Source organism: Microtus oregoni, unplaced genomic scaffold (genome assembly GCF_018167655.1).
Source record: "Microtus oregoni isolate MIOR12 unplaced genomic scaffold, Mior012 000022F_ref0000154, whole genome shotgun sequence".
In the NCBI taxonomy this organism is placed as follows: Eukaryota; Metazoa; Chordata; class Mammalia; order Rodentia; family Cricetidae; genus Microtus; species Microtus oregoni.
The window spans coordinates 25,977,700-26,002,136 of NW_024543081.1; the positions used below are offsets into that span (position 1 = coordinate 25,977,700).

The 24,437-nt window shown below is 37.2% G+C and overlaps 1 protein-coding gene across 3 annotated transcripts in view; it reads right to left on the minus strand.

Moving 5' to 3' along the window:
• The window catches only part of Efr3a (EFR3 homolog A), an 80,415-nt gene that overhangs the window by 25,871 nt on the left and 30,107 nt on the right, over positions 1-24,437 (minus strand). For all 3 annotated transcript variants that reach the window (XM_041672082.1, XM_041672081.1, XM_041672083.1), the window contains 7 exons: positions 23,210-23,337; positions 21,901-22,051; positions 17,148-17,269; positions 9,068-9,217; positions 5,161-5,298; positions 1,994-2,072; positions 538-673 (listed from right to left, as the gene is read on the minus strand). In XM_041672082.1, the coding sequence (XP_041528016.1) occupies positions 538-673; positions 1,994-2,072; positions 5,161-5,298; positions 9,068-9,217; positions 17,148-17,269; positions 21,901-22,051; positions 23,210-23,337 (904 nt within the window). The remainder of the gene's footprint in view (positions 1-537; positions 674-1,993; positions 2,073-5,160; positions 5,299-9,067; positions 9,218-17,147; positions 17,270-21,900; positions 22,052-23,209; positions 23,338-24,437) is intronic.

Consider the following 24,437-nt stretch of genomic DNA (forward strand, 5'->3'; position numbering starts at 1 on the left):
TGGACTTTCGCACTAGGAAATCTGAACCTGAATCAGGTGTAGTAGTGTGGTACTGAAAGTTCAGCTACTCCAGAGGCTGAGGCAGGAAAGTTTCAAGGTGAAGGCCTACATAAGCAACATAGTGAGATGAAGGCCAGCCTAGAATGTTTAGTAAAATGTTATCTCAAAAACGATAAAGACAGCTAGGATCTGACTCAGTAGCAGTACACTTATCTAGGATGTGCACAGCCCTGAGTTGAATACTTAGCGACATTTACAAAAGAAAGAAGGTTCAATTGTTCAACTTATATCACTTTTGAAATCTGTATTCACCCAATGTTCAGTATATAAATCATATTTTAAACCCTTTGTAAAAGTAGTACAAGAGAAAGGAAATGAAAGAGGGGAGAAAAAAAGAAGGAAAAACTGATTATATACACTCAAATTACAGAACATTTGAAAATATGTAGAGAAATCTTAAATGGTGCTTCACAGACAACTACTGGGAAAACACTTCATATTATTAATGCATTCCTTTTGTGTTTTATTGATACTCACCTATAGAACCTTTAGCAGCAATAGCGACAGCCTCCAACAGAACCTGAATGATACCTGCTCGAACCCGTGGAGAATCTTTCTTACAAGAGTCAAGGTGTCCAAGAATTTCCTGGATCACATGGTGAGAATACTGAGCCTAAGGGAAGCAAATAGCACAAAGATGTGTGAGCAAATAAATGTACATGGCATATCTGTAAGAATGAAAAGGTACATCGTACTCATTATAGAGAACTGATATTTATTATATGTAGCTTCCCCCCCCCCCCAAAAGCATTGCTTTAAACAACAGTGATATTGGAAACTATGACATCTTGAGTAAAGAAAGCAAATTACCAAATACTGTATTTAAGTTGTTGTTGTTGGTGGGAGCAGGGGTGTTTTAAAAGATGGCTCGGGGATTAAGTACACTGGCTGCTCTTCCAGAGTATGGCTCCCAGTACCCACATGGGAGCTCACAACTGTTTGTAAAGATCTGATGTCTACCTCTAGATTCTCTGGATATTGAGCATGCATGAGATGCAAATATATGCATGCAGGAGGAGAGAGGCGAGAGACAGAGAGATATCCTGCCTCAACAAGTGAAAGATAAGAACTGATTATTGAGAGCTGTCCTCTGACTTCTACATGCATGCCATGGCACACATGTGCCTACATTCAATACACACACACACACACACACACACACACACACACACACCACTAGTACTATCACTACCAGCACAAGCTAGAATTGAACTTCTTACCTGGGAAACTGCACGCTCCTCATGAAGCACATGCAGCTAAGTCTGCCTTGTTTAAAAGTATTTAATTTACTGGCTGACCAGGACACTTCTGTAACTGAGGGTGAGGAAGTTTTTAACAACTATACACATTAAGGCTTTCCTAGGGAAATTAGGACCCATGTTCATCCTACTTACAAGGGATTAGCTAAAAATAGTATAATATATTAAAAAGAATGCATAGTGAAAGAATCAAAACTGAAGACATGAAATCACATTTAAATTAAGAACTAATCAAATCTTTTCAGATTTTAAGGTGGTCCTTTGTAGAAGACAGTGCTCATAAGATTCTAAAAAGAACAGAAGCTATCACAAAAGAAAACCAATGCCAGATCAACTGTATAGTAGAAGCACACAATATATGAGTTCATACTGCACTAAAAGTGCCACAATAAAATTATCTAATCCTCTTATGTTTCATCTTGGCAAGTAAGAAAACAAGCAGTAAATGAGAAAAATACATATAAGAACATGCCATGTGTCAGCTACAGTGGTGTTGGCCTTTGATTCCAGCACTTAGGAGGCAGAGGCAGGCTGATCGCTGAGTTCAGTTTTAGGATACTCAGAGCCTCAGAATGAGACGCTGCCTCAGAAAATCAACAAAACAAAACAAAGACCATGCTTTGTATCCTAGTTTTCCACTACTTATTTAATACAAGCAGTTCATTAAACCTTACCTGAATAGAATACATTATAATCTTAAAGCAGTGAACTGCAAATTCATTAGGATCCCATAGCTTGTGATGATCTAAATGCCTGTAAATAACAATTAGAAATTAAGAACTCTTGGCTTTTAATAACACCTTCTTTTAAAACCTTCAACAATATAAAAATCAGAAAACTTTCTAAACGAAAATCAAGGGTTCCACGTTCCTAACTATGGCACACATTTCTAACTGCTAAGCTTGGCCATACAGTAGTGCAAAGGGCGATTAAATAGTATACTTTGATTGTTAGTATACTAAGTGTCCATGGTGTTTGTGACTCTCAGGCCTGAAACATTCTAATATAGGACTTTATTCCTATAACAACTAACACATTGACCATTAACATTTTCAAATGGCAATTCTTGCTATTTTACAACTTTCAGCTAAGATTGCCAATAATTACCTAAAGACTTAAAATGTTGGGATTTCTCTGGTGTTTAGTCTTCTCGTCTCATTTCACACTAACCCCTTCACTGCATCCAGCATGCCAGCTGTCTTGTACTCAGTGTTGAAGGAAAATGTGCTATTTCAAATTCTTAAGGAATCTTTTATTTTCTTTATGGATCAAGTAACAATTGAAATAAAAAGCCTATTTCAATGGTGAACTAAAATATACTTTGGAAATAAAATCACCAAAGTAGTTTTTTATATTTACCTACAACTAACTTAAAAAACATTACTCCAAACTCAAGATAGCTATGAATTTTCTATTTTTAAATGACAGATGACTTTTTGACTTTTTCTCATAATCTATAATTATTGTGCATATCTTTCATCTGGTGATATTTTTCATATATTTCCAAATTACGCCATACCTTACTGTAGACAATATCCAGTTATAATTAATTAAATAGCTATTAGATAGAGCAAAGCCCTGTTGATGAAGCCAACACTTACTTAGGTCATCGAACATGGAGAAAGTCAAGATGGAATCTAACTAAAAGTTTCATCACTACTGACTAGCATTCAAGGTACTCTGTACGTTATCAAAGGAAAAAGATAATCATCATTATCACCTAGCCACAAACCTTGAGACCTGCAATAGAGAGCTACCCGCAAAATCTACTGGTGCACAAGAGGCACAGCTAACAATATGGAGGTCACCAGAATCCTTTTGACTAGACTTAGGTCCCATTCTGTGAGATGGAACCCATGCCTGACACTGCTCATGTGGCTTGGGGAAAACCTACTACTATTATTTTGCTATGTGACATGCTGCTGTACTTACAGGTCAGTGCCTTACTCAATCCACATCAAGGAAATTTCTTACAGTACATGGGAATAAACACAGAGACACAGATAGGAAAATATGCAGAAAATCAGAAACTTTAGAGCATCCAGTCCTAATGAGAAGTCTTTATCAAACTACTCCTCCACAAGGGTTGCCAGATGAGGCAGAAAGGCTATTAAAGCTATAAGTGATAGATGACACCATCTTCATCATACTACTTCCCCCAGGGCTCAGAGATCTAAGAAGAAGGGGAGGCAGAAAGGCTGTTGAAAGCTAGAAGTGATGGATAGCTCCAAAAAAACTGTCTTCTAGATACAAGGAAACCATGTCTTCCCGATACAACAAGATTAATGCACACATGAACTCTGAGACTGCAGCAGCAGCATGTACTAGATCTGGAAAAGTTCAAGCCAGACAGGGTCCCAGCACTGGGTGGGAGATGTGGGCAGAGAGCCCACCCTTAACCAAGAAGCTCTTTGTAGTTTTCTTCAATGTAGTCTCACTGGGGCTCTCAAACCACACTGTAGAACAGAACCCATGCACAGGAGTAGCTGGTCAGCACAAAACAAACAGTGGTATTTTTGCAGACCTTTAGTTCTGTTTTGCTTTGTTTGGGTACTTTTTTTGGTCTTACTCATTTTCAGATTATTTTGATTTTTGTGAGAGATTTTTTCCCCCTCCCTTTTTATCTTTTTTTCTTTGTATTGAAAGAAAGAGAAAGAACATAAAGTTGGGTGGGTACAAAGGTGGAGAGGATCTAGAAGGAAAAAGCATGATGAAAATATATTATGTGAAAACCTTTTTAATTTAAAGCGGAGAGACACAAGCCTAATTTAAATTGTTCAAGTACAGATAATGTGGTAAAATCTGACTTACAGGCTAGCTAGCTCAAATTCCATTATTAAGCCTAAATATTTGGATTTAAGTCAAAATAATTCCCTTTTAATGGAGGTAACATAATTTGGTTACTTTTTAGTAGCATATCCATAAGGCCACTGTGATAAAGAAGATCACACGTTGTTTTGATGAGCTGATGATACTCTTGATTTTTAATAAATTTTGTCACTTAATGATTCTTGCATTTAAAAGTTAACTTGGAACATGTAGTAAAAACACCTGCCCTAAGTAAAGATTTATGCATGTTACACACAAAATATACATGCACATGTTAAGTCGATTATTATAATCAGAGGGTGAAAAGAAGATGATGGTGAACTTTAAAAAGGAAAGCTCAATTTTAAAGAGGACAGCAATTACACAGGATGTTATAGCAGACTGCAGTACCATCCAATGATGGAGTAAGGAGCACAAGACCTGGAAGCCCTGCCTGCAAGATACTGATTATTCAAAGAACCTGGAAGACATCATGTAAGGACCAGTGGGGCCTGCAATATTCTTAACTTGATTAGATTCTGAGTAAAAGACAAAATTCACTCAGTAAAGTGAACAAAATCAAAAGCTCCCAGCCAAGGTTAAAAAAAAAAAGCTGGGGGCAAGCTGGGTGCAGAGATATAGCTCCTGGGAAGGTGCTAGGTTCAGTTTCTAGAACTGGGGAGGGGGGGGGGGAGAGGAAGGAAGGAAGGAAGGAAGGAAGGAAGAAAGGAAGGAAGGAAGGAGGGAGGGAGAAAGGGCGAGAAACAATGTGTCTCACATGGTGGCACTGTCTAATTTCTCAATGCACATGAGTACACAACATTAAATTTAATACTATACTTTAAACTTAAAGGGAAAAAAAGGAAAATAGAATGCCCAATGCTACCTTCACAATGTTACTTGACATGTAAAAAGGCATTATTTGGTATGGCAAGTGAAAAAATTTAATTGGAAAGTTTTTATACTTCATAAGCAATTTATACAACTACTACATAGCAAAGTCACAGATAACCAGGAAAATAGAAGAACTCACGCAAAAACTGGCCTAACAGCATTATTCATATTTCCGAAAGTTGCTCTGCCCAGCAGTTCTCTGAAACAGCTCTCAGCGAGCACTGCAGGGTTCTCTTCTTTGTCAGCTACAGAGGGGGAGGAAGGCGGACCTAGGCGACTGAAAGAGAAATAAAAAAGATCAGAGTCACAATTCTTATTTTAGTTCTAAAGGATAAACAGAAAACACTTTACTTCTCAGAAATGTTAAAAAGACATTTTGCTTTGATCTCAAATAATTTTAATATTAAAGCTTAATTCTAATGTTTATGAACTTGGCATCAGAAGAGTTAAGCATATAATCTTCCAAAAGGAGTGTCTACATTCACCTAGAAAGAATATCTTTTATGCCAATAAAACACTTAGACTGGGTGTGGTGGTACCCACCTTTAATCCCAGCACTCAGACAGAAGCAGGAGGATCTTTGGAAGTTCAAGACCAACTTGGTCTGCATCATGAGCTACATAGTGAGTGAAACCCTATCTCAAAAAAAAAAAAAAAATTCAACAGCTCATTTTCATAGAATTTCTCAACATTCATAGCAATACATATCCTAGTGAGCACTAGGTCTGGAAAAAAACATCTTTAGCCATCCTCTATTTAACTATAACTGAGAACAAATGAAAAGAATGGAAAAGCCATGATATAACTCACGTGTAAAAAAAGAAAAAATTTAAACCAATTAGAATAGCTGTATATAGAGACATTTTCAGTAAAAAGTTATTTGCTTTGTCCATATTTTGAGATATTATGCTTTTTGGCAACACATTTATTGCAACAAAAATAAAAAAAAAACATCTGTGGCAGTGGAATTATACCAGAAAGACACAATTTATGGTTTAGTATCCATAGTCTCTATTTCCAATATTTTCTTCCCTTTTACTAAAAATGCTTTTTTTCTCATATAATATTTCGCTCCCTGTATTCCTTCCAGCTCCTCCTACCTCCCTTCTTATCTGGAGTCACACCTTTCCTGTGTCTCATTAGAAAACAAGCTTTTATGGGATGATAATAAATAACATATAATAAGATAATACAAAAACAAACACACTGGAATTGAACAAAATAAATAGAAGAAAAAGAGTCAGAGAAGGCACAAAAAACAGAAATCCACTTGTTTGTCCACTAAGGAATTCTATAAAAACACGAAACTGGAGCCATAATGCATATGCAAAGGACCTGTAAGGTAAAAGAGAGAAATGTGTGTGTGTGTGTGTGTGTGTATAAAAGACAAAATTAATAAAAAATAAAATTTCAAAATAGGAAGCATCCTGACATAGTATGCAACAGGAACCTCCAAAAATGCTGTTGAGCTCATTTTCGGGAGCCACCTACTTTTAAGGGCCTATTTTAAGAGTGGTTTGTTTCCTCAATAAGACTTACTAGGAGGACACTAAATTTTCATTTGCCAATGATTATCAATTTGTTTCTAGTATCTTACTTATGATAACATTGGGTCTCAGTGGAAAAAATAGGTCCCCAACTAGGTAAAGATTCTTATATTTCAGATAGGAAAATCTTAAGCCTTAGTTACAACACTAAAAGTAGAAAAAAACCACATAACATTCTAAAATATATCATTTCACACTTTCAGGGATAATTACAAAGCTGGAGATAGTCACATCCTGGACTTATGTATCAATCCTTCCTGCAGTTGGCATTAACTGGAATACATATTATTCCATCTGTGTTAGTACAGAATTTTATACCTCATTTCTAAATCATTTTAATAGTTTGCATAGGTCATGAAAATTATAAGGACATTTTATTATTTGTAACTGTAAGATAAAATACTTTTAAATTCTGTTTCAGACTGTTCCAAGTGCAAGAACCAAGATGAACCAAGCCAACCTGGATAATTAATTCTGTATTAGCTGCTCAGTAACACATTCATCCTGCATAAGTAACAAAATAGGGGGACGCATGCTTCTTGCACTTAGAAAAATGTAGAAAACATTCAGAATGGCAAGTGCATCTGAATACTGTGGGGGACAAATGAAAACCAGCATTACCCAAAGCCAGTACTTCATCCCAAATATCTACAGCTATCAATCAAAAACCAATAGTGCCTGGCTTTTGGTTGAAAACATATCAGTGTTTGCTTTGCCACTGTAAGAGAAGCTTAGCCCTGAAGCGGTTGGGGTCAAATACAGAGACCCACAACTGGGCAATATGCTGAGAGTAAGAGACCTCTAAATACTTAGTCCTAAATGAGATGTTTCATCAAACCCTTCCCCTGAGGACTCAAGAAGCAGTGCAGATGGAAGACACCAAAAACATGTTTTACAGACAAAACAGGGCTGACAACACATATGAATTCACAGAGACCTTGGCAATACGCAGATCAAACCAGATTCCATCCCACTGCTTAGTGGGGCAAGTGGACATAGCCCCTATCCCTTAACACAAAAGCTATCTCTCCAAGTGTCAACAACATACAAAGGAAAACTTTTTCTCTTTTTGTATAAAAACCACACTTAAGGGCAGGCCCCATGCCCAGGAGTATATGGCCAAGACAAAAGAAACTCAATGATACTTTTGAAGAATTTTTTTTTGTCTCATAATGCTTACGTTTTTTTTTTTTGTTGTTGTTGTTTTGTTTTTCTTTTCATTGTTTGTTTTTTGAGACAGGGTTTCTCTGTGTAGATCAAGCTGGCCCAAACACAGAGATCCACCTGCCTCTGCCTCTGAATGCTGGAATTAATGTGTGTGCTGCCACTATCACCCTGCTATTTGCGTATTTTTCACCTTACTGGTCTTTGCTTATATATTATGGTTTCTGATGTTGTGTTTTTTATGGCTTTTGTGTGTGTGTGTGTGTGCGCGCGCCCATGTTTGTGTCTCTCTGTGTGTATATGTATTCCACAAGCTTTTCCTTTGTTTTTGTTTTATGTTTGTTTTCTTTTGTTTTATTCTGGTTTGTCTGTTTTCTAAAGAGAGACGCAAAGAAAGCATGGGGTCATATGAGTGCGGAATTTAGAAGAACCTGGGAAAAGATGAGGGAGGGCAAACTGTGATCAGAATATACTGTATAAAAATTATTTTCAATAAAATACAATTAACAGCAATTATTATTATTATTTTATTTTAGACTCCCTATGAGAAAGCATATTGGATCTGAAAGAAGCAATAGAAGTTTAGCTATAATTTCTGCTTCTCATAGTTAAATTTAGGCAGTACTAATTAAAGTTAATATACATGTCCAATAGTAACCAACAAATAATTTGTTCATTAAAAAATTTATCACATTTATTTAGGTAGTATGCTTGCCTGCATGTGTTCGTGTACATGCTACAGCATAAGTGTGGGAGTCAGTTTTCCTTCTAACATGTGCATTTCAGGGATTCAACTCAGATCATCAGCTTTGGTCACAAGCACCTTTACCTTGTGAGCCATCTCACCAGCTCAAAGTTTAAATGTATTCTAATAGAGAATGAAGTCCTAAGTGTATGAATAAGGAACTGGGACTCCCAATGCTAATATGATCATTACAAATTTATATATTTCGAGAAAGGTACATATTTTTATACTCATGCAACATTATGAGACTACATTTATATAATGATAGAAACCAAACATTCTTATCCAAACAAGCACATGAATATATAGATATACAATGCAACACAGCCATTAGTATCTTTTTGAAAAGATTTCTTTTTTTGAAAAGATTTTTATTTTTGATTACATGTAAATGTCTGTGTGCATGTATGGGTACGTGCACGTGAATGCAGATGCCCATGATGGATCCCTCTGGAGCTGTAGTTATAGATAACTGCAAGCTGGCCAAAATGGGTGCTTAGAACAGAACTCAGGTCCTTTGCAAGAAGAGTATGCCCTCTTAACTGCTGAGCCATCTCTCCATCCCCAGCTTTAGTATCTTTATACAGTACCTGTCAACTTCTTCTATCTTCTGCATGTTAAACAGAAGGGATGGAACAATTTTGTCCATATGCTGTGGTTCCCAAATGGTAGCCCGAAGTTCGTCATTAACTGTTTTTCGAACCACACCTTGAATACCTCTTATCCCAGCAATACGAATCCTATAAGGATGAGAGGAAAAAAAGATCCATGAAAATAGATATTTAAAACAAGTTTGTTTGTCTACCTAAGAGAATGTATGTCAATATTGCTCTAGCAACCATAAAATATTTTAAGGTAACATGTAATATGTGTAAGAAAATAAAATCTCAAAAATCTTATGCCGGTTTCCCAGTTGTCAGTCTAAAGTCAGTAAGCTCCCACTTGCTCGGGTCAGCTGTTTCTGTGGGTTTCCTCACTATGGTCTTGGTCCCTTTACTCATATTATCACTCCTCCCTCTCTATGACTGGACTCCAGGAATTCGGCCCAATGCTTAGCTGTAGATCTCTGCATCTGCTTCCATAAGTTACTGGATGAAGGTTCTATGATGACAATTAAGGTAGTTATCAATCTGATTACAACTCTGAATGCGGGTAATGGTTGTGTGGCTTGGGCAATTTGTGTGGCCACTGGCAGTGGAACCAGTATTTATCCCTAGTGCATGAACAGGCTCTTTGGAGCCCATTCCCTATGGAGGAATACCCTGCTCAGCCTAGATACAGGGGCCCTTGGTCCTGCCTCAAGTGATGTGATAGACTTTGCTGACTCCCCATGGGAAGAGGGGCTTACCCTCTCTGAGGAGTGGATGGGGGGGGTAGGGTGGAGAGAAGGAGGCAGAAAAAACTGGGATTGGTATGTAAAATAAAATGGTTTTAAAAAGAAAAGAGAAAAAAATCTAAAGTGAACACTGAAAGATATATTCAAGAGACTTTCAACACCATCTTTATAAATCAGTGAAGTTTAAAATTCTGTAAACTATAGAAATATCTATTAGATATCTTATCTGCTAATAAAATCGCCTAGCTTCTTATAACATGATGGTAATAAACTACTGGTTTGAGGGCTCAAAACTGAGTGCTCACTCCCCCTAGTGAGCACTGTGCTTCTGCCCACTCTGCCCACTCTGCCCCAAGAACCCTCTCACCTCTCAGAAAGGGAAGCTTCTTCATTTAAAACTTGTGTTTACAAACATGCACACAGGACCTGTAATTTACCAGTGTTGCCCTAAACTCCTATCACAATTCATAAGCCCAATTCCCTCATGGTTGTCTTCATGCTTCTTGGCAAAAAGAAAACTGTAGGTTCAAGAAAGAGAAGTGACTAGATTCTCATAGCCTCCAGAAGGACACAAAGACTCAAGTAGAATTTTCCCATCTTTCTTACACGGTATTTCTTCTCCTTAAATTACCTCTTTTATCCTAATCTAAATTGCTCCCTTTCTTTCTGCCACCTGAAATGATCACCTATTATAGTTCTGGTCAGCCCACCTAACACTGTCTCTCAGAAATAATAAATATGTTTAAAGAAGAGAACATGTTTAGAAGGGAGTGGCAATACTTTACAAACCTATGGGGATATTACAAGACACTCAAGAGCAGCAGATTGCGACACTGGAGGTGACAGGAATAAGACACTGAGCAGGAAGTGAAGTGGAAAATTTAAAGACAAATTCTGCCTATTTCAAAGCTCTGTCTATACAGGCTTCCTTACTTTATAGAGAGAGTTAGGGTTAGGGTTACTACACCGATCACATTTACTGGATGGTTTTAATGACACAAGCTAGAGTCATCAGAGAGGAAGGAGCCTCAAATGAGAAAATGCCTCCATTAGATACAGCTACAAAGCATTTTCTTAATTAGTGATCAATGTGAGTAGACCCAGCCCATTGTGGGTAGTGCCATCCCTGGCCAGTTTTATAAGAAGGCAGGCTGGGCAAGCCATGGGAAGCAAGTCAATATAGCACTCCTCCATGGCCTCTGCATCAGCTTCTGCCTCCAGGTTCCTGCCCTGACTTACTTTGGAGACAAACAGCAATATGGAAGTTTAAGATCAATAAACTCTTTCCTTCCCAACTTAGTTTTGACCATAGTGCTTCACTGTAGTAATGCAAACTCTAACTAAGATATCACAAGTAAGCAGACACCATTATATAGGGTGTCTGCTATACATACCTGATGCCACTCTCTGGGTGAAGAAGACAAGCTCAAGGTTATATAAAGGACAATAGCCTAAGAGGAGCAGGAGATGGTAGTGACTCTGTTATAGGGCATTAATGCATGTTGGTGATGATCAAAAGCCACTTAACCTACACAGTTAGCATTTAATCCAGATCTAACACCTGTTCTGAGTAGTACATTTTAGTCTTGATCCCCAAAACAATGTACTTTTTCCATGAGTAAATTTGAACATTTGTATCATGTAAGCTTAAGAGTGTGGGGAATAGTTGAATGATAATTCACATAACATGTCTGAACAAAAACTGCCTCACAGTAAAGACCCAACAAGGATACACTGTTTGTATGTCAGTCACTATGATGATGATGATGAGGAGGAGGATGCCGATTATAGCTGAAAGTTGTAGAGAAACTGTATTGAATTGTGATAAAGAAGCGGCAACATATCTGCTAAGAAATACATCAAGAAAGGATTAATGCAGCCACCAACCCCTTATTTACAATAGTGTACTACTTGCAAGATATGCTAGGGCAATGGTGGCACAAAGCTTGTGGAATAAAGAACCAATAACAGATCTGACTTAAGGCCTACTACAGGAGATGGAACCCACACCCAACACTGCAAGAACTTGAAACTAGATAGCTCAGGCACCTAGGATAAAACCAAATAATAATATTTTTTTAAAAAAAAGGAAACAAAACAAAAATATAGTGATAAAATGACTCCTAGTGATACTCTATTACACTTATATAACAAGTAAAGAGTGAGAGACCTTGGAACACACAGCCATAATTGATGTGTCTTGATCATATTCCTCCCCTGAAAGCTCAGGTAACCTCTCAGAAAAAGTGGAAAGAGTATAAAAGTCAGAGGGATGAAGGATATCTGCTGTGTGATAAAGCTCTTGTACAATGTAAAGATTTGTCATTCATACTGGTTTAATAAAATGCTGATTGGCCAGTAGCCAGACAGGAAGTATAGGCAAGGCAACCAAACTAGGAAAATTATGGGAAGAGGAAAGGCAGTGACACAGTCATCAGCCAGACGCAGAGGAAGCAAGATGAGAATGTTTTACTAAGAAAAGGTACCAAGCCACATGGCTAAACATAAATAAGACTTATGGATTAATTTAAGTTGTAAGAGCTAGTTAATAATAAGCCTAAGCTAATAAGCCAAAACAGTTTATAATTAATATAAGCCTCTGTGTTTCTTTGAAACTGAATGGCTATGGGACCAGGCAAGACAGAAATTTCCATCTACAAATGGTACCCAATGTTCAGCAACTATATCCACATTAAACTTGTGAGAACTTGGGAAGAGATTCTAGACACAAAAGAAGAGAGTCAAGCAAGGCTTATTGGTAGCATCACTGTCTGTTGGGCTCTGTTTGCTAGAGGTATGCAGAAGCACAGCTTCTTTAAGAAGGGCTTCCTGACTCAGCATTAGTGATAAAATCTTGCAGCTCTTTTAAGAGGCCCTGCCACCAAACACTTCAATGGTGTTTATGAGTAGCCTGTGCAGGCTTCTTGGTAGTGGCATGGGCCTTGAAAACTGCACAAAGTTGTGGCAGTAAGCATGGCTCCTGACAGTACCTCTGCCAGGAAGCTAGACTCACAGAAAGCTAAGGAATGGGACAGAGCCAGTTGCCAAAGCTGCAGCTTGAATCCTAGTCATGCCACTAGCAGATTAAAGACTCATGTGCTCAGAAAAAGATAGACATATACAGTAAAGACAGATTCAGACCAAAAAAACCCTCTACATGGTTTACAGTGTGTTTAAAAATATACTTAGCTTTGGGAGAGAAAGAAAAAGGCTAGAGAAAGTCCTAAAAAAAAAGAAAGAAAGAAAAAAATAGTTGGGAGTACTGGCTAATCAATTTAGAGTTTTTATGGGATTCCTAAGTGTGTTAGTAAGTGGGATCTCTGATACTTGTGCCTTCTCTTGGGCTCTTTTCTGTCTGTTGGTTTGTTTTGTCCAACTTTGATATGATAGTTTTCGCTTTACCTTATATATTATTTTTGTTATATTCTTAAAAAATGAATAAATGCATGGATGGATGGATGAAAACCTAGCCCCCTAGGGTAAAAGTTAACAACTAAACTGTCACTTATACCTGCAGGGAGAGGGAAAATCGTTTTTTTCCAATAGAGTGATACTGAGTATATCAACCTCTCCAGTACAAGCCTCTTGCCCAGAAGCAGTTGACCAATATATAAAGGACTACACAGTTTGGTTATTGTTGTTGTCGTTGTTGGTGTGTGTGTGTATGCATTTGCATGTGTGCATCTGGATTTGATTACAGATTGGTGAAGTTTTTTTGTTTTGATGCTGTTTTAATTTTTCTTGTTTTTAGGGGGGTTTTGCTGTATTTGTTTGTTTTTTTGAGAAAAAAAATTAAAGCTGGGTGTGTAAGGAGGGGGAGAAGATGATAGTTCAGAGCCTCATCTCCTACTGCCGAAGTCTGAAGATTCTGTATGACTGGGTTTTACTAAAATGTAAAGGGATAAAAAATAAGAACCTAAGTTAGAACCTAAAAGGAAATGTAAATAACCTGAACAAATAGACATTTATTCAAGTAACAACAGGAAAAAAGTATGCCTAACTTCAACAATATTAATTTACTCGTTTGTTTCACAGCAATTGAAATAAAAAGTTGGCAATTTCGAACTTCAGATACCCCCCCCCACACACACACACATGAAAGATCCAGAAGTATGAAAAAGTATTACAAACACTTGCATCTGCATATAAAATATTTCAAAAAATCTACAGCATAATTCCAACACCTAAGGCTTAAGGAATATCAAAGAAGGGGGACAAAAATGGTAAGAGATAGAGGAACCAGGATCCAGGATGCCTGCTATTAAATTGTGTCTTCAATATGACACAGGGAAGGTGTACCTAGGAAATCACAATATGGCTTCCTAAAGAAGACCTGAACAATGACAGCACCAGTTAATGTCAGTGTGCACAGGGTCCCATCCTTAAAGAGCTACAGTCAATTAATGAAGGCTGAAAGGAAGATGATTCCCCCAATTAGTCAGTCTTTAAAAAATACACATAATCAACATTAAATGGACTCAGCAGGTTATGTACACACACACAAATATAAAACAATCACAATTAAAGAAAAGAGGCCTTGCTGAGCAGTGGTGGTGCATGGTTTTAATCCCAGCACTCAGGAGGCAGAAGTAGGTGGATCTCTGTGAGGTGGAAGCCAACCTGGTCTACAGAGCAAGTTCCAGGATAGCCAGGGCTACACAGAGAAACCCCTTCTCGAAAAACCAAAAAAAAAAAAAAAAAAAAAAAACCCCAAAAAAAACAAAACCCAAAAATGGAGGCAGAGAAAAGAAAAAGGCAATGATTTTGAGAGGTGGGTGGAAACTGGAGGGAAGAGAGAGGAGGGGGAATACAGTAAGAAAAATTTAATTAATTTAATAACATCTTATGTGTATACTTAAAATATTAAAAATAGAAAATCTGAAGGTATGACCAAAAGACAAAGTTTTCCACTAGGGGGCAATAAATACCTAAAAATAAGGTAATCTTGCATTTGAATTTCTCACTCAAATACACTATCCTGAGTGAGGTAACCCAAACCCAAAAAGATGAACAGGGGATGTACTCACTCATAACTGGTTTCTAGCAATAAATAAGGGTCAATTGGTGAACCTAAAGAAGCTAAATAAGAAAGTGAACCCAAGGAAAAACATATAGTTATCCTCTTGGATATGGGAAGTAGACAAAATCGCCAGGGAGAAAATTGGGATCTTGGGGGCGGGTGCGATGGGGGTAAGGGGAGATGGGGAGAGAAAAGTGAGAAGGGGAGGAGGGGGGGAACTTGGGGAAACAGGATGATTGGGATAAAGGAAGGTTGGATAGGGGAGTACGGAAGCACAATTCTTAGTTAAGGGAGCCACCTTAGGGTTGGCAAGAGATTTGAACCTAGAGTGGCTCCCAGGAGCCCAAGGCGATGTCCCCAGTTAGTTCCTTGGGCAGATGAGGATAGGGAACCTGAAATGACCCTATCCTATAGCAATACTGACGAATATCTTTCATATCACCATAGAACCTTCATCTGGGGATGGATGGAGATAGAGACAGAGACCCACACTGGAGCACTGGAATGAGCTCCCAAGGTCCCAATGAGGAGCAGAAGGAGGGAGAAGATGAGCAAGGAAGTCAGGACCACGAGGGGTGCACCCACCCACTGAGACAGTGGGGCTGATCTATTGGGAGCTCAGCAAGGCCAGCTGGACTATGACCGAAAAAGCATGAGATAAAACCAGACTCTCTGAACATGGCGAGCAATGAGGGCTGATGAGAAGCCAAGGACAATGGCACGGGGTTTTGATCCTACTTCATGTTCTGGCTTTGTGGGAGCCTAGCCAGTTTGGATGTTCACCTTCCTAGACATGGACGGAGCGGGGAGGACCTTAGACTTTCCATAGGGCAGGGAACCCTGACTGCTCTTTGGACTGGAGAGGGAGGGGGAGAGGAGTGGGGGGAGGGGAAGAAGAGTAGGAGGAGGGGGAGGGAAGTGGGAGGCTGGGAGGAGGCTGAAACTTTTTTTTTCTTTTTCTCAATAAAATAAAAAAAATACATTTTCTTATATTATCATCAAAAACATTCAAAGTCACTATTAAAATGTCCCTTAGGAAATAACATTTTAGTACTGATGACATGGCCAGGAAGATATATGGCAATTACAGTATCCTTCTGTCTAAGATATCACATAGTGATATACAGCAAGACTCCAAATACCATAGATCATATTGAGGGAGAATTACAGAGTTAGGCAAATCACATCTGAAAAACCAACTGTTAAAGTCTCTCCTCAGCCTTCCTTCTTCAAAGACAGATAACTCCATACTTGCTTTCACTGTGCAGTTGGGGGCCTGCAAATTCCTGGTTACAATTCTGTACACTGCTTGCTTCAAAGAGAACATAATGACTTCATTACCTAATTCCCCCAATCATTCTGAATTAGGTTACAGTAATGCTCAAACTAGTATTATTTATCAACATTATTTTGAGTTTAACTAAAAGCCTTTTGTTTCTATATAGAAATGACCTATATTTGAGATCACAGTCTAGATTTTTACTAATTGAAACTATAAACTTTTATTGTGCATCTCAGCTGTCTGGACAACCTCAAAGTGACAAAAATTCAGTAATATGCATTCAAAAAGTACAAGTACATAGCGGGAGTCCACTATGAGCAGGACACTTGTGAAAGTGCCTAGTGATGTAGAAGTCCTCAGAACAAAGCCCTTGCCCTCCTGCACTGCTCTCTAATAAGAAGAAGAAGGCGCATAGGAGTGGTGGTGCAAACCTTTAACCTCAGCACTCAGAAGGCAGAGACAGGATCACTGTGAGTTTGTGGCTAGCCTGGTCTACACAGCAAGTTCCAGAATGACCAGGATTGCACAGAGGTCCTGAATTAAAAACAAACAAACAAACAAAAAATCAGAATAAAAAATGAAGAGATAAGGAATAACTAGGAGGTAGGATGGGGAGAACCTTGAGTAAAGTGAGGAAACCCCAAATACGTTGACTCAGGAGTCCCTGGAAACTGCCCTAGACTGGGAACTTATCTTTTTAAATGCCCTTAAGAGTAGCATGCCTAGCGGGTTCAAGGGACAGCAAGGAGATCCATTTGGCTGAGATAAAGAAAATAGGAGAAAATGAAAGGATGACAGAAACCGAGGCAGGATGGATGATGGGACATTCGTGGCAAAAGTAAGGATTCTGAATTTCAACCACTCTCATCTTGAAACTTCAGCAGAATGCTCTATGTTCTAACCACAACGGAAAAATACTTCATGAGCATCGCTCATACCTTTTGATGATCATTATCTAGTATAGAAGCACAATATCCAAAAACTTCTACTATTAATTACTTAAGAGAAGTCATGAAGTAAAACAGTACATACTCAGTTCGTATTTCTGGATCATTATGACAGGAATGACACATGGTACTGAATCGAGATACAAAGAAGTCATAACGTCTATGATAGGATGGTGTATCTTCTTCAATATTTGCAAATTTGACAAACTAAAAAACAAAAATAACAATACAAACAATATATGTCACTTTTTAAAAGTATGTAAACACATTTATCCTCTTTATCTATTACACTAACGAGCAAATGGAACACATGGAACACCACATACTGCATATGTACAGAACAGATTTTGTAATAATGGACTTTTGGGAAACTGATAATACAACTTTCTAAATCAATAGAGCCTTGCAACCCGGTTAATTTCCTGAGGAATTTACGTTTACACTTTTTTGCATTTTTCAAATTTGCTATTATAAATATAATACTTTTATAACAGAAGAGATTGAAAATGAAAATGGACACTCAGACCTTCCTTAAATATAAGGGAGACGTTTCAGAAGATAAACTTTCAATCTTTCATTATTTATTGAAAGTTACACATACAATGATAATCTAAGTAACCGTTTATTGCAGGCAGCTCCAATTGCCCTTGAGTATAAAGAACTGAATATAAAACATGAGGCCATTCCAGAGGAACCTCCCCCGCTCACAGACACTCTAATTCTTCAAACCTGAAGCTCTCTTGGGCTAATTCTAAAATGGAGTGAAGACTAGAGAAAGACAGTCATGTCTAACTCTCTCCTCCACATGCATGGGTGTGGAAACTCATACACACATTCATATGCCTCCACACATACATATACCATACAGTAATAAAAAAACTGAAGCAGATAAATCATAAAATTTAAAACAGGAAATAGATGTGTTTCAAAAGGTGTAATTAAGGTAGTAGCAGCTGTACTTTAGATGTAGGATTTCTCATTTTAAACACTGTTAAAATTAGGGGCTGGATAAAGCTTCTGCTGCAGGACCTTCTCCAGAGACTGCAGAATATTGAGCTTTGTTTCTATCTCCTGGATTACACCTAAACTTCTGTCTCCACTGTACAACAAACCAAAATGCTTTCAAACACTTGTCAAACATGGGAGGAGAGAAAGGAAGGAAGCATGTCCCTTGTTGAGGGCCAGTGTTTTACTGTAATGACTAATTTCACTGACTATTCTCTCTGGATATCCTTCAACAGTATTCAAAAAAATGATTAAGATTAGAGATGAGGGATGAAATAGTGGCAAGGGTCAGCCAAGCAAAAACATGAAAATGATCTACACTTTCCCTGAGGCACAATACACAAAACTGATGGGACACTTTTATAACACAGATTTTATAAACACAAGTTCTGGAGCAAGAACTAGAACTGACTCCTCCTACGGGTACCACATTCTTTTTGTGCTTGACTGGAATTCCTCACACATAAAAAAGGAATATTATTTCCTAATTTGAACTAAATTCTGTAATATATTTAAAGAGCCTAGTATACACCATATTGTTTATCTAAAAGAACAAACAAAATAAACTTGAACCAATGCTGCAAAGTGTTGACATTCATAACTATTATGTACCTATGTTTAACAAACTATGCTCTAGTTTTTTTTTCCTGTTTGTGTATGTAAACGAAACCATGTGTGTGCATGAAGGCCAGGGGAGAGTGTCTGTGTGGGTGCGGTGTCCTATCACCCTCTGTCTGTTTTCTGCAGGCAGACTCTTCACTAAATTTGGAGCAAGGCTGGCAGCCAGTAAGCCACAAGGAAAGCCTCCTATTATAGCCCTGTCCAGCACTGTGATTCCAGGCACACGAGACCTTACCAGGCTTGTTATATGGGCTTTAGGGATTTGGACTTCAATCCTTTTACTTGTGCAGTATGCATTATTATCCACTAGCCCATCTCTCCAGGCCTGATCACAAAGTTATTCTTTACTCAGCTTTGGAACCTGAATGTTTCAGATCTCAGAATATTTGCACTGAATGCATACGGTATTTGTTTAACTTTACCATAGAACATCCTTAATCTGAAAATCCTAACATGGAGCTCAAAAAGTTGAAGGTTCTGGAGCATTTCAGATTTCTGATTAGGAATGTTTAAAGTGTATCTATTTAAAATTATTTTATGAATATTTTAAAACATTTTTTGAAACAATGTATATATGGGTATAATTAAATAACTATACTTATTTTTGAAGTGATTTACAGCAAAAAGGAGTAAGAATAAGTTTCTGATATAATTTCTTTTTTGATTTAAAGTGATTAATAAATTTTATTAATTCTTTGAGAATTTTATATGAATTAGATATATTTTAATCACATTCTCCATTCACTCCTCCAAGATTCACCTCTAATTCTCCCCTATACCCACTCCCAACTTCATGTCTTTTTTTTTTTCCTAGCATAATTTCTGACAAAAAGGAGAACCTAAGTAAATTTTGTCTATAATTGCCATACTGGATCATTATCATAAAGAGATAAATGCCACAAATTAGAATAAAATATACAAATATCATAAATAAATATTGAAAATAATAAATCAACATCCATCATATTTGATGATATAACATACTAAACACCACTCCAAAATTAAAATTAGACTTTCAAGATGATTTGATTTAATATACACTAAAGGTGGGTTAGGAGGGTTTTTGTCTTTTGCCCAAATGACTCATTAATGTAATACTAATGGCATTGCTGGCTACAAGTAAAGAAACTTCTGGGAACTCACACGGTGGCCCTCCCTCTAGCTATTAAGCCATTTCCCCTAAACTTTTCATCTAATTGTAAAGGAAATAGGAGAAACCTCTAGGAGCTATCATGGCCAAAACTAAACCCATCATGTCACCAACTGCATCTGGAAATACCCACTATTTATCCCTGAGACAAAAGGACAAAATCATGATGGGGTTTTGAATGAATTATACTATTACATATTCTAACGTTTGTACTGATATGCCATACACCCAGAGGCCTCATCAGACAAAACTGAGTTTTCATTTCCTAGATGAGAAACTGAGATAAAGGTTAGCTAAGCTGCAAAGAATACAAGGCTAGCACATGCAACACAAGGCCAACTGGACAAAGATCCACAGTGCGTCCCAACCTACATCACCTCTTCTTTTATCTGAACTTATACCTGTGGCGGTTTGAATGAGAATGGTTCCCCACAGACTCATGTTTGAATGCTTAGTCCCTGGTTAGAAAACTGTTGGGAAAGATTAGGTAGTAAAGCTTTGTTTGAGGTGTGGCCTTGTTGGAGGAGGTGTGTAACTTGGGGTGGGCTTTGATGTTTCAAAAGCCCAGGTCTGTTGCCTGTGGATCAGGATATAAAGGTCTCAGCTACTGCTCCACGGCCATGCCTGTTGGCTTCCTGCCATGATAATCATGGACTAATCTCTAAAACTATAAGAAAGCCCCCAATTAAATACTTTCTCCTATAAACTGCCTTAGTCACAGTGTCTCTTGACATCAATAGAACTGTAATTAAGACCATGTCTAAATAACAAGTCATGAAATTCTGGTAGCTTTTAGGACACTATGGGTAAGAATATAAAATATTCACATAGGCTGAATAACTTAAAGCTTCCTCAGAAAGACTGAAAATATAAAATGAAAGCAGAAATGAAAGACTAAAACTTAACTTATTTTTATTATCACAGCATGCTATTTTCCATTTTTATTTAAAAACTATGTTTTAAAAAAATGTAGTGAGTAGTTAATTCAGAAGTGTTGAGGAGGTAAACACAAATGTTGGTTTCATAGCCAAGTACTAGAGAGAAAAAGATACCCCAAACAATAGTGGGCTATCTGAGTGAATATACACATAATATAGAACCCCTAACTTAAATGCAACCATATGAAAATAACTTGAAGTAGATAACAGAACTGAACTATAAAAGCCTTAGAAGAAATCTTAGGGGCAAATCCAAGACTATGGATTAGGCAATAATTTCTTATAAAAAATATTAAAAGCACATAAGAAAAAAAAAAAGAAAAAAAATCTAAACTTCATCAAAATTAAAAACTTCAGTGACTCAAAGCAAACCATCAATAAGGTATAAAACAAACTAAAGAACTAGGGAAAAATACTGCAAGTCACATATCTGATAAAATACTTGTATTAAGAACAGATGAAGAATTTTAAAAAATAAGGATTTGGATAGACATTGATCTAGAGACACGTAGAAAGCTTATAATGCTAAGAAGCTTTAAGGGAAACAAACAAACAAAGCAACAACAACAACAAAAAAGCAAAAACAAAACCACAATAAAACACCACACTACATTCTAATTTATCTATTCATCTAAACATGGACAAAAGAAGGTTTTTTTCACTTTTTGGCTATTATGCACATTGGTTTACAAGTCTATGTGTAGACATAGATTTTCCACCCTGGTGATATAAGCTAAGCAGCATAATTGTCGAGTCATATGATAATTGCATAACTGTTACTGATAAATCAGACATTGCTCAATAAAGCTCTTGCTTTTGGGAAAGCAGTAAAGTAAAACAGTAGTATACAAATTAAGCACTGTAATGGTTAAGTCAGAGAAAATAAAAAAGACAGGAATAGACTCATTGAGAGGCAAGTGTTCCACGACAATAGATTAATAATCACAGATTCTCTGAAGAACAACAAACAACACCAGAGACAGTGTATGTTAATCACTGCCTTCTGTACTAGTTGTCCAAATGCCCAGACTGGGAAATTGCCTTCGATCAAATAGTCATTCTAAGAAAAGATTAATTCTAGATGCACTGATTAAACTTAATAAGAAAACAATAGCTTAGCTTACTGAATTTGTTCCAAGAACTTGAAGCTTTGGTTCCCCTGATTCCAGGAGCTTTGCTACCATATGAAGGAAGCTTTCTACAAATGGCTTGATGCTCTGAGAATGGCAGGCCATAAGAAGCTGGTCCAACGCTTCCATAGCAATTAGAACATATCTAAATTCAAGAAAAAAAACAATGTCAAAAATGTCCAGCACTCTTAAATCCTCTGTGTTCTTTTCACCAGAATAATTAGGCTTAATTAGATGCACAGAACATAAAAAGGCAAAGTAAACTAAGTAAAACCGAGTTTTAGATATACAAGTCCTAAAGGAGAAGTACACCAAAGCTAGACTGCACTACTCTACTTCCTCCTGAAACATCAAGCTACACTACCTTTGTGTAATCTGCCTTGGACACCATGAACACTTTTCATGCTTTTAACCATATTTATTTGTATATATTCTAAATATTTATTACAACAATTCATCTCTCTATCTGCAACATATTTTACTTATATTTGTAAACAGAATATTTATAAATTATACTCATAGATAAAATAGTGCCAGCAACAACAAATCAATATAAGGGAATATCTCAATAAAATTCACTTTATAAAACAAGTTTAAAAGATTTTATATAATAAAATTTAGATTCCATTTTAGTTAACTTTTAATAATCAACTGTCAAACTATCTGTACAAAACCACTGACATGTCCTAAGAAGTGACAAAGCAGAGGTACAACAAGCCAATGTGTCACTTGGAGAATAGAGTACTCTAAAAAACCAGGGTGATAAAATGTCACAATAGGAAGTATTTTCAATACAAACTCCAAAACTCTAACTTTTCTAAGTAGAGAATGGTTAAGATGGGACTCCTTTATCAACAGGCACAGGAACCGACAGGACATTCCCTATTCTGGACACCACAATCTCAGCCTGACACAACTCACCTTCACTCCTCTAAAAGGAAAGGCTGAAGCTGTGTCAAAACCACCTGATAACAGATACTGGTTTGTTTTCAATTTAGACACAGATTTTTTAAACACAGTATCACACCTTTAAAACTATTTTCCACTAGAAGCTAACAAAACTGATAAATGCTATAGCTAGCAGCAATGGTTCATAAAACGAGTCCCTGCATAAAACATGATCACAGGAGAAAGAAGCTGCAGCAACTACAGGGTCTCATGCTTTTCTTTGCATATTGTTGCAAGGTTTTATCCTCTGTATATTGTTTTTATCTGACTACCTGGTGCAAAAATTTACAAGACAACTTCACCTAGAAATAAGTTCCAAAGATAAGAGATTATTAGCCGTACTTAGTGTTCTTACCCAGAACGATGCCTGACAACATCCCTGCTCAGCCTTTCTGCCAGATAGGCACCTATTCGATCAAGCTTCTCTGGTGCAGACACTGCATAAAATGTCAGTTTCTCCATATCAGCTTTAACAAGGCCATCCTGAAAACAATAACAAGGAATACACAATCTATAATCTTATTTGTTTGTTTATTTATTTATTTATTCATCTGTTCATTCCAAGTGTTGCCTGGTTTACATCTCATCTTTGAGGACTGTAAATTAGTCCACATTTCTACCAAAACTGTCTGGGTATAAACTCTTTGGTGCTAATATTAAAATCTATGTGAACAGGACATTTTAAAAGCTAAAAAAATATCCTGCTAAGGCAAAGTGCTTAAAGGACCTTCAAAAACAATAACTGCCTCTAGAACTTTCATTTATAGAGAAGTAGCTGTCAGTATGTAAGACAATAAAATATGTTTTACTAAAAGTTTTTCAAACAAACGTGCTTCAATTTAAATGCACTGGATGTTGTATGTAATTTGTGCTTTATATCTACAACAGTGAACATACATATAGCTTTTTCCTCATCTCCAGAGCTGAGGACTGAACCCAAAGCTTGCCTAGTAAACCCCTACAAACAGCTTTCTACTATTCAAAATTTGCTAGTATCATAAAAATCCACTGTAATTTATCAATTAAAGCATATTCAGAATTGTGTTTAATTAGTATCAATAACACATTTGTAATGTGTGTTAATAAGTCTTTATCTTCTAAAGATGATTCCAATGGTTCTCTTGTTTGTTTTTTGAGACAGGGTCTCTACATAGCCCTGAATGTTGTGTTATGCACCACCTAGACCAGGCACACCTTGAACTCACTGAAATCTGCCTGCCTCTGCTTTCAAATACTGGGACTAATGGTGGCACCACCACACACAGCTCAATGATCCTTCTTATCTTATTGTAAGTGAATCAACCATCACCCTCAATTTCTTGCCAGGTATAGTCTAAGTAACTATGCTTACATCTATTGGATGGGGTGAAAAGGAAGATGGGAAAATAGGCTAGATGATGAATCTACAATTAATAATTTTTCTATGTGGCTACCTGACAGCCTCTGGCTGCCTCTTCAGTGAAGACACACAAGCATATATTGCACTTTATTTTGCTAAAATCTGCTACTCTGCAATCAGATTGCAATTCTGCTGGTCATGATTTCTTCGGCTTGGCTTACTGCCTAGTAGTACAGGTCCTTTC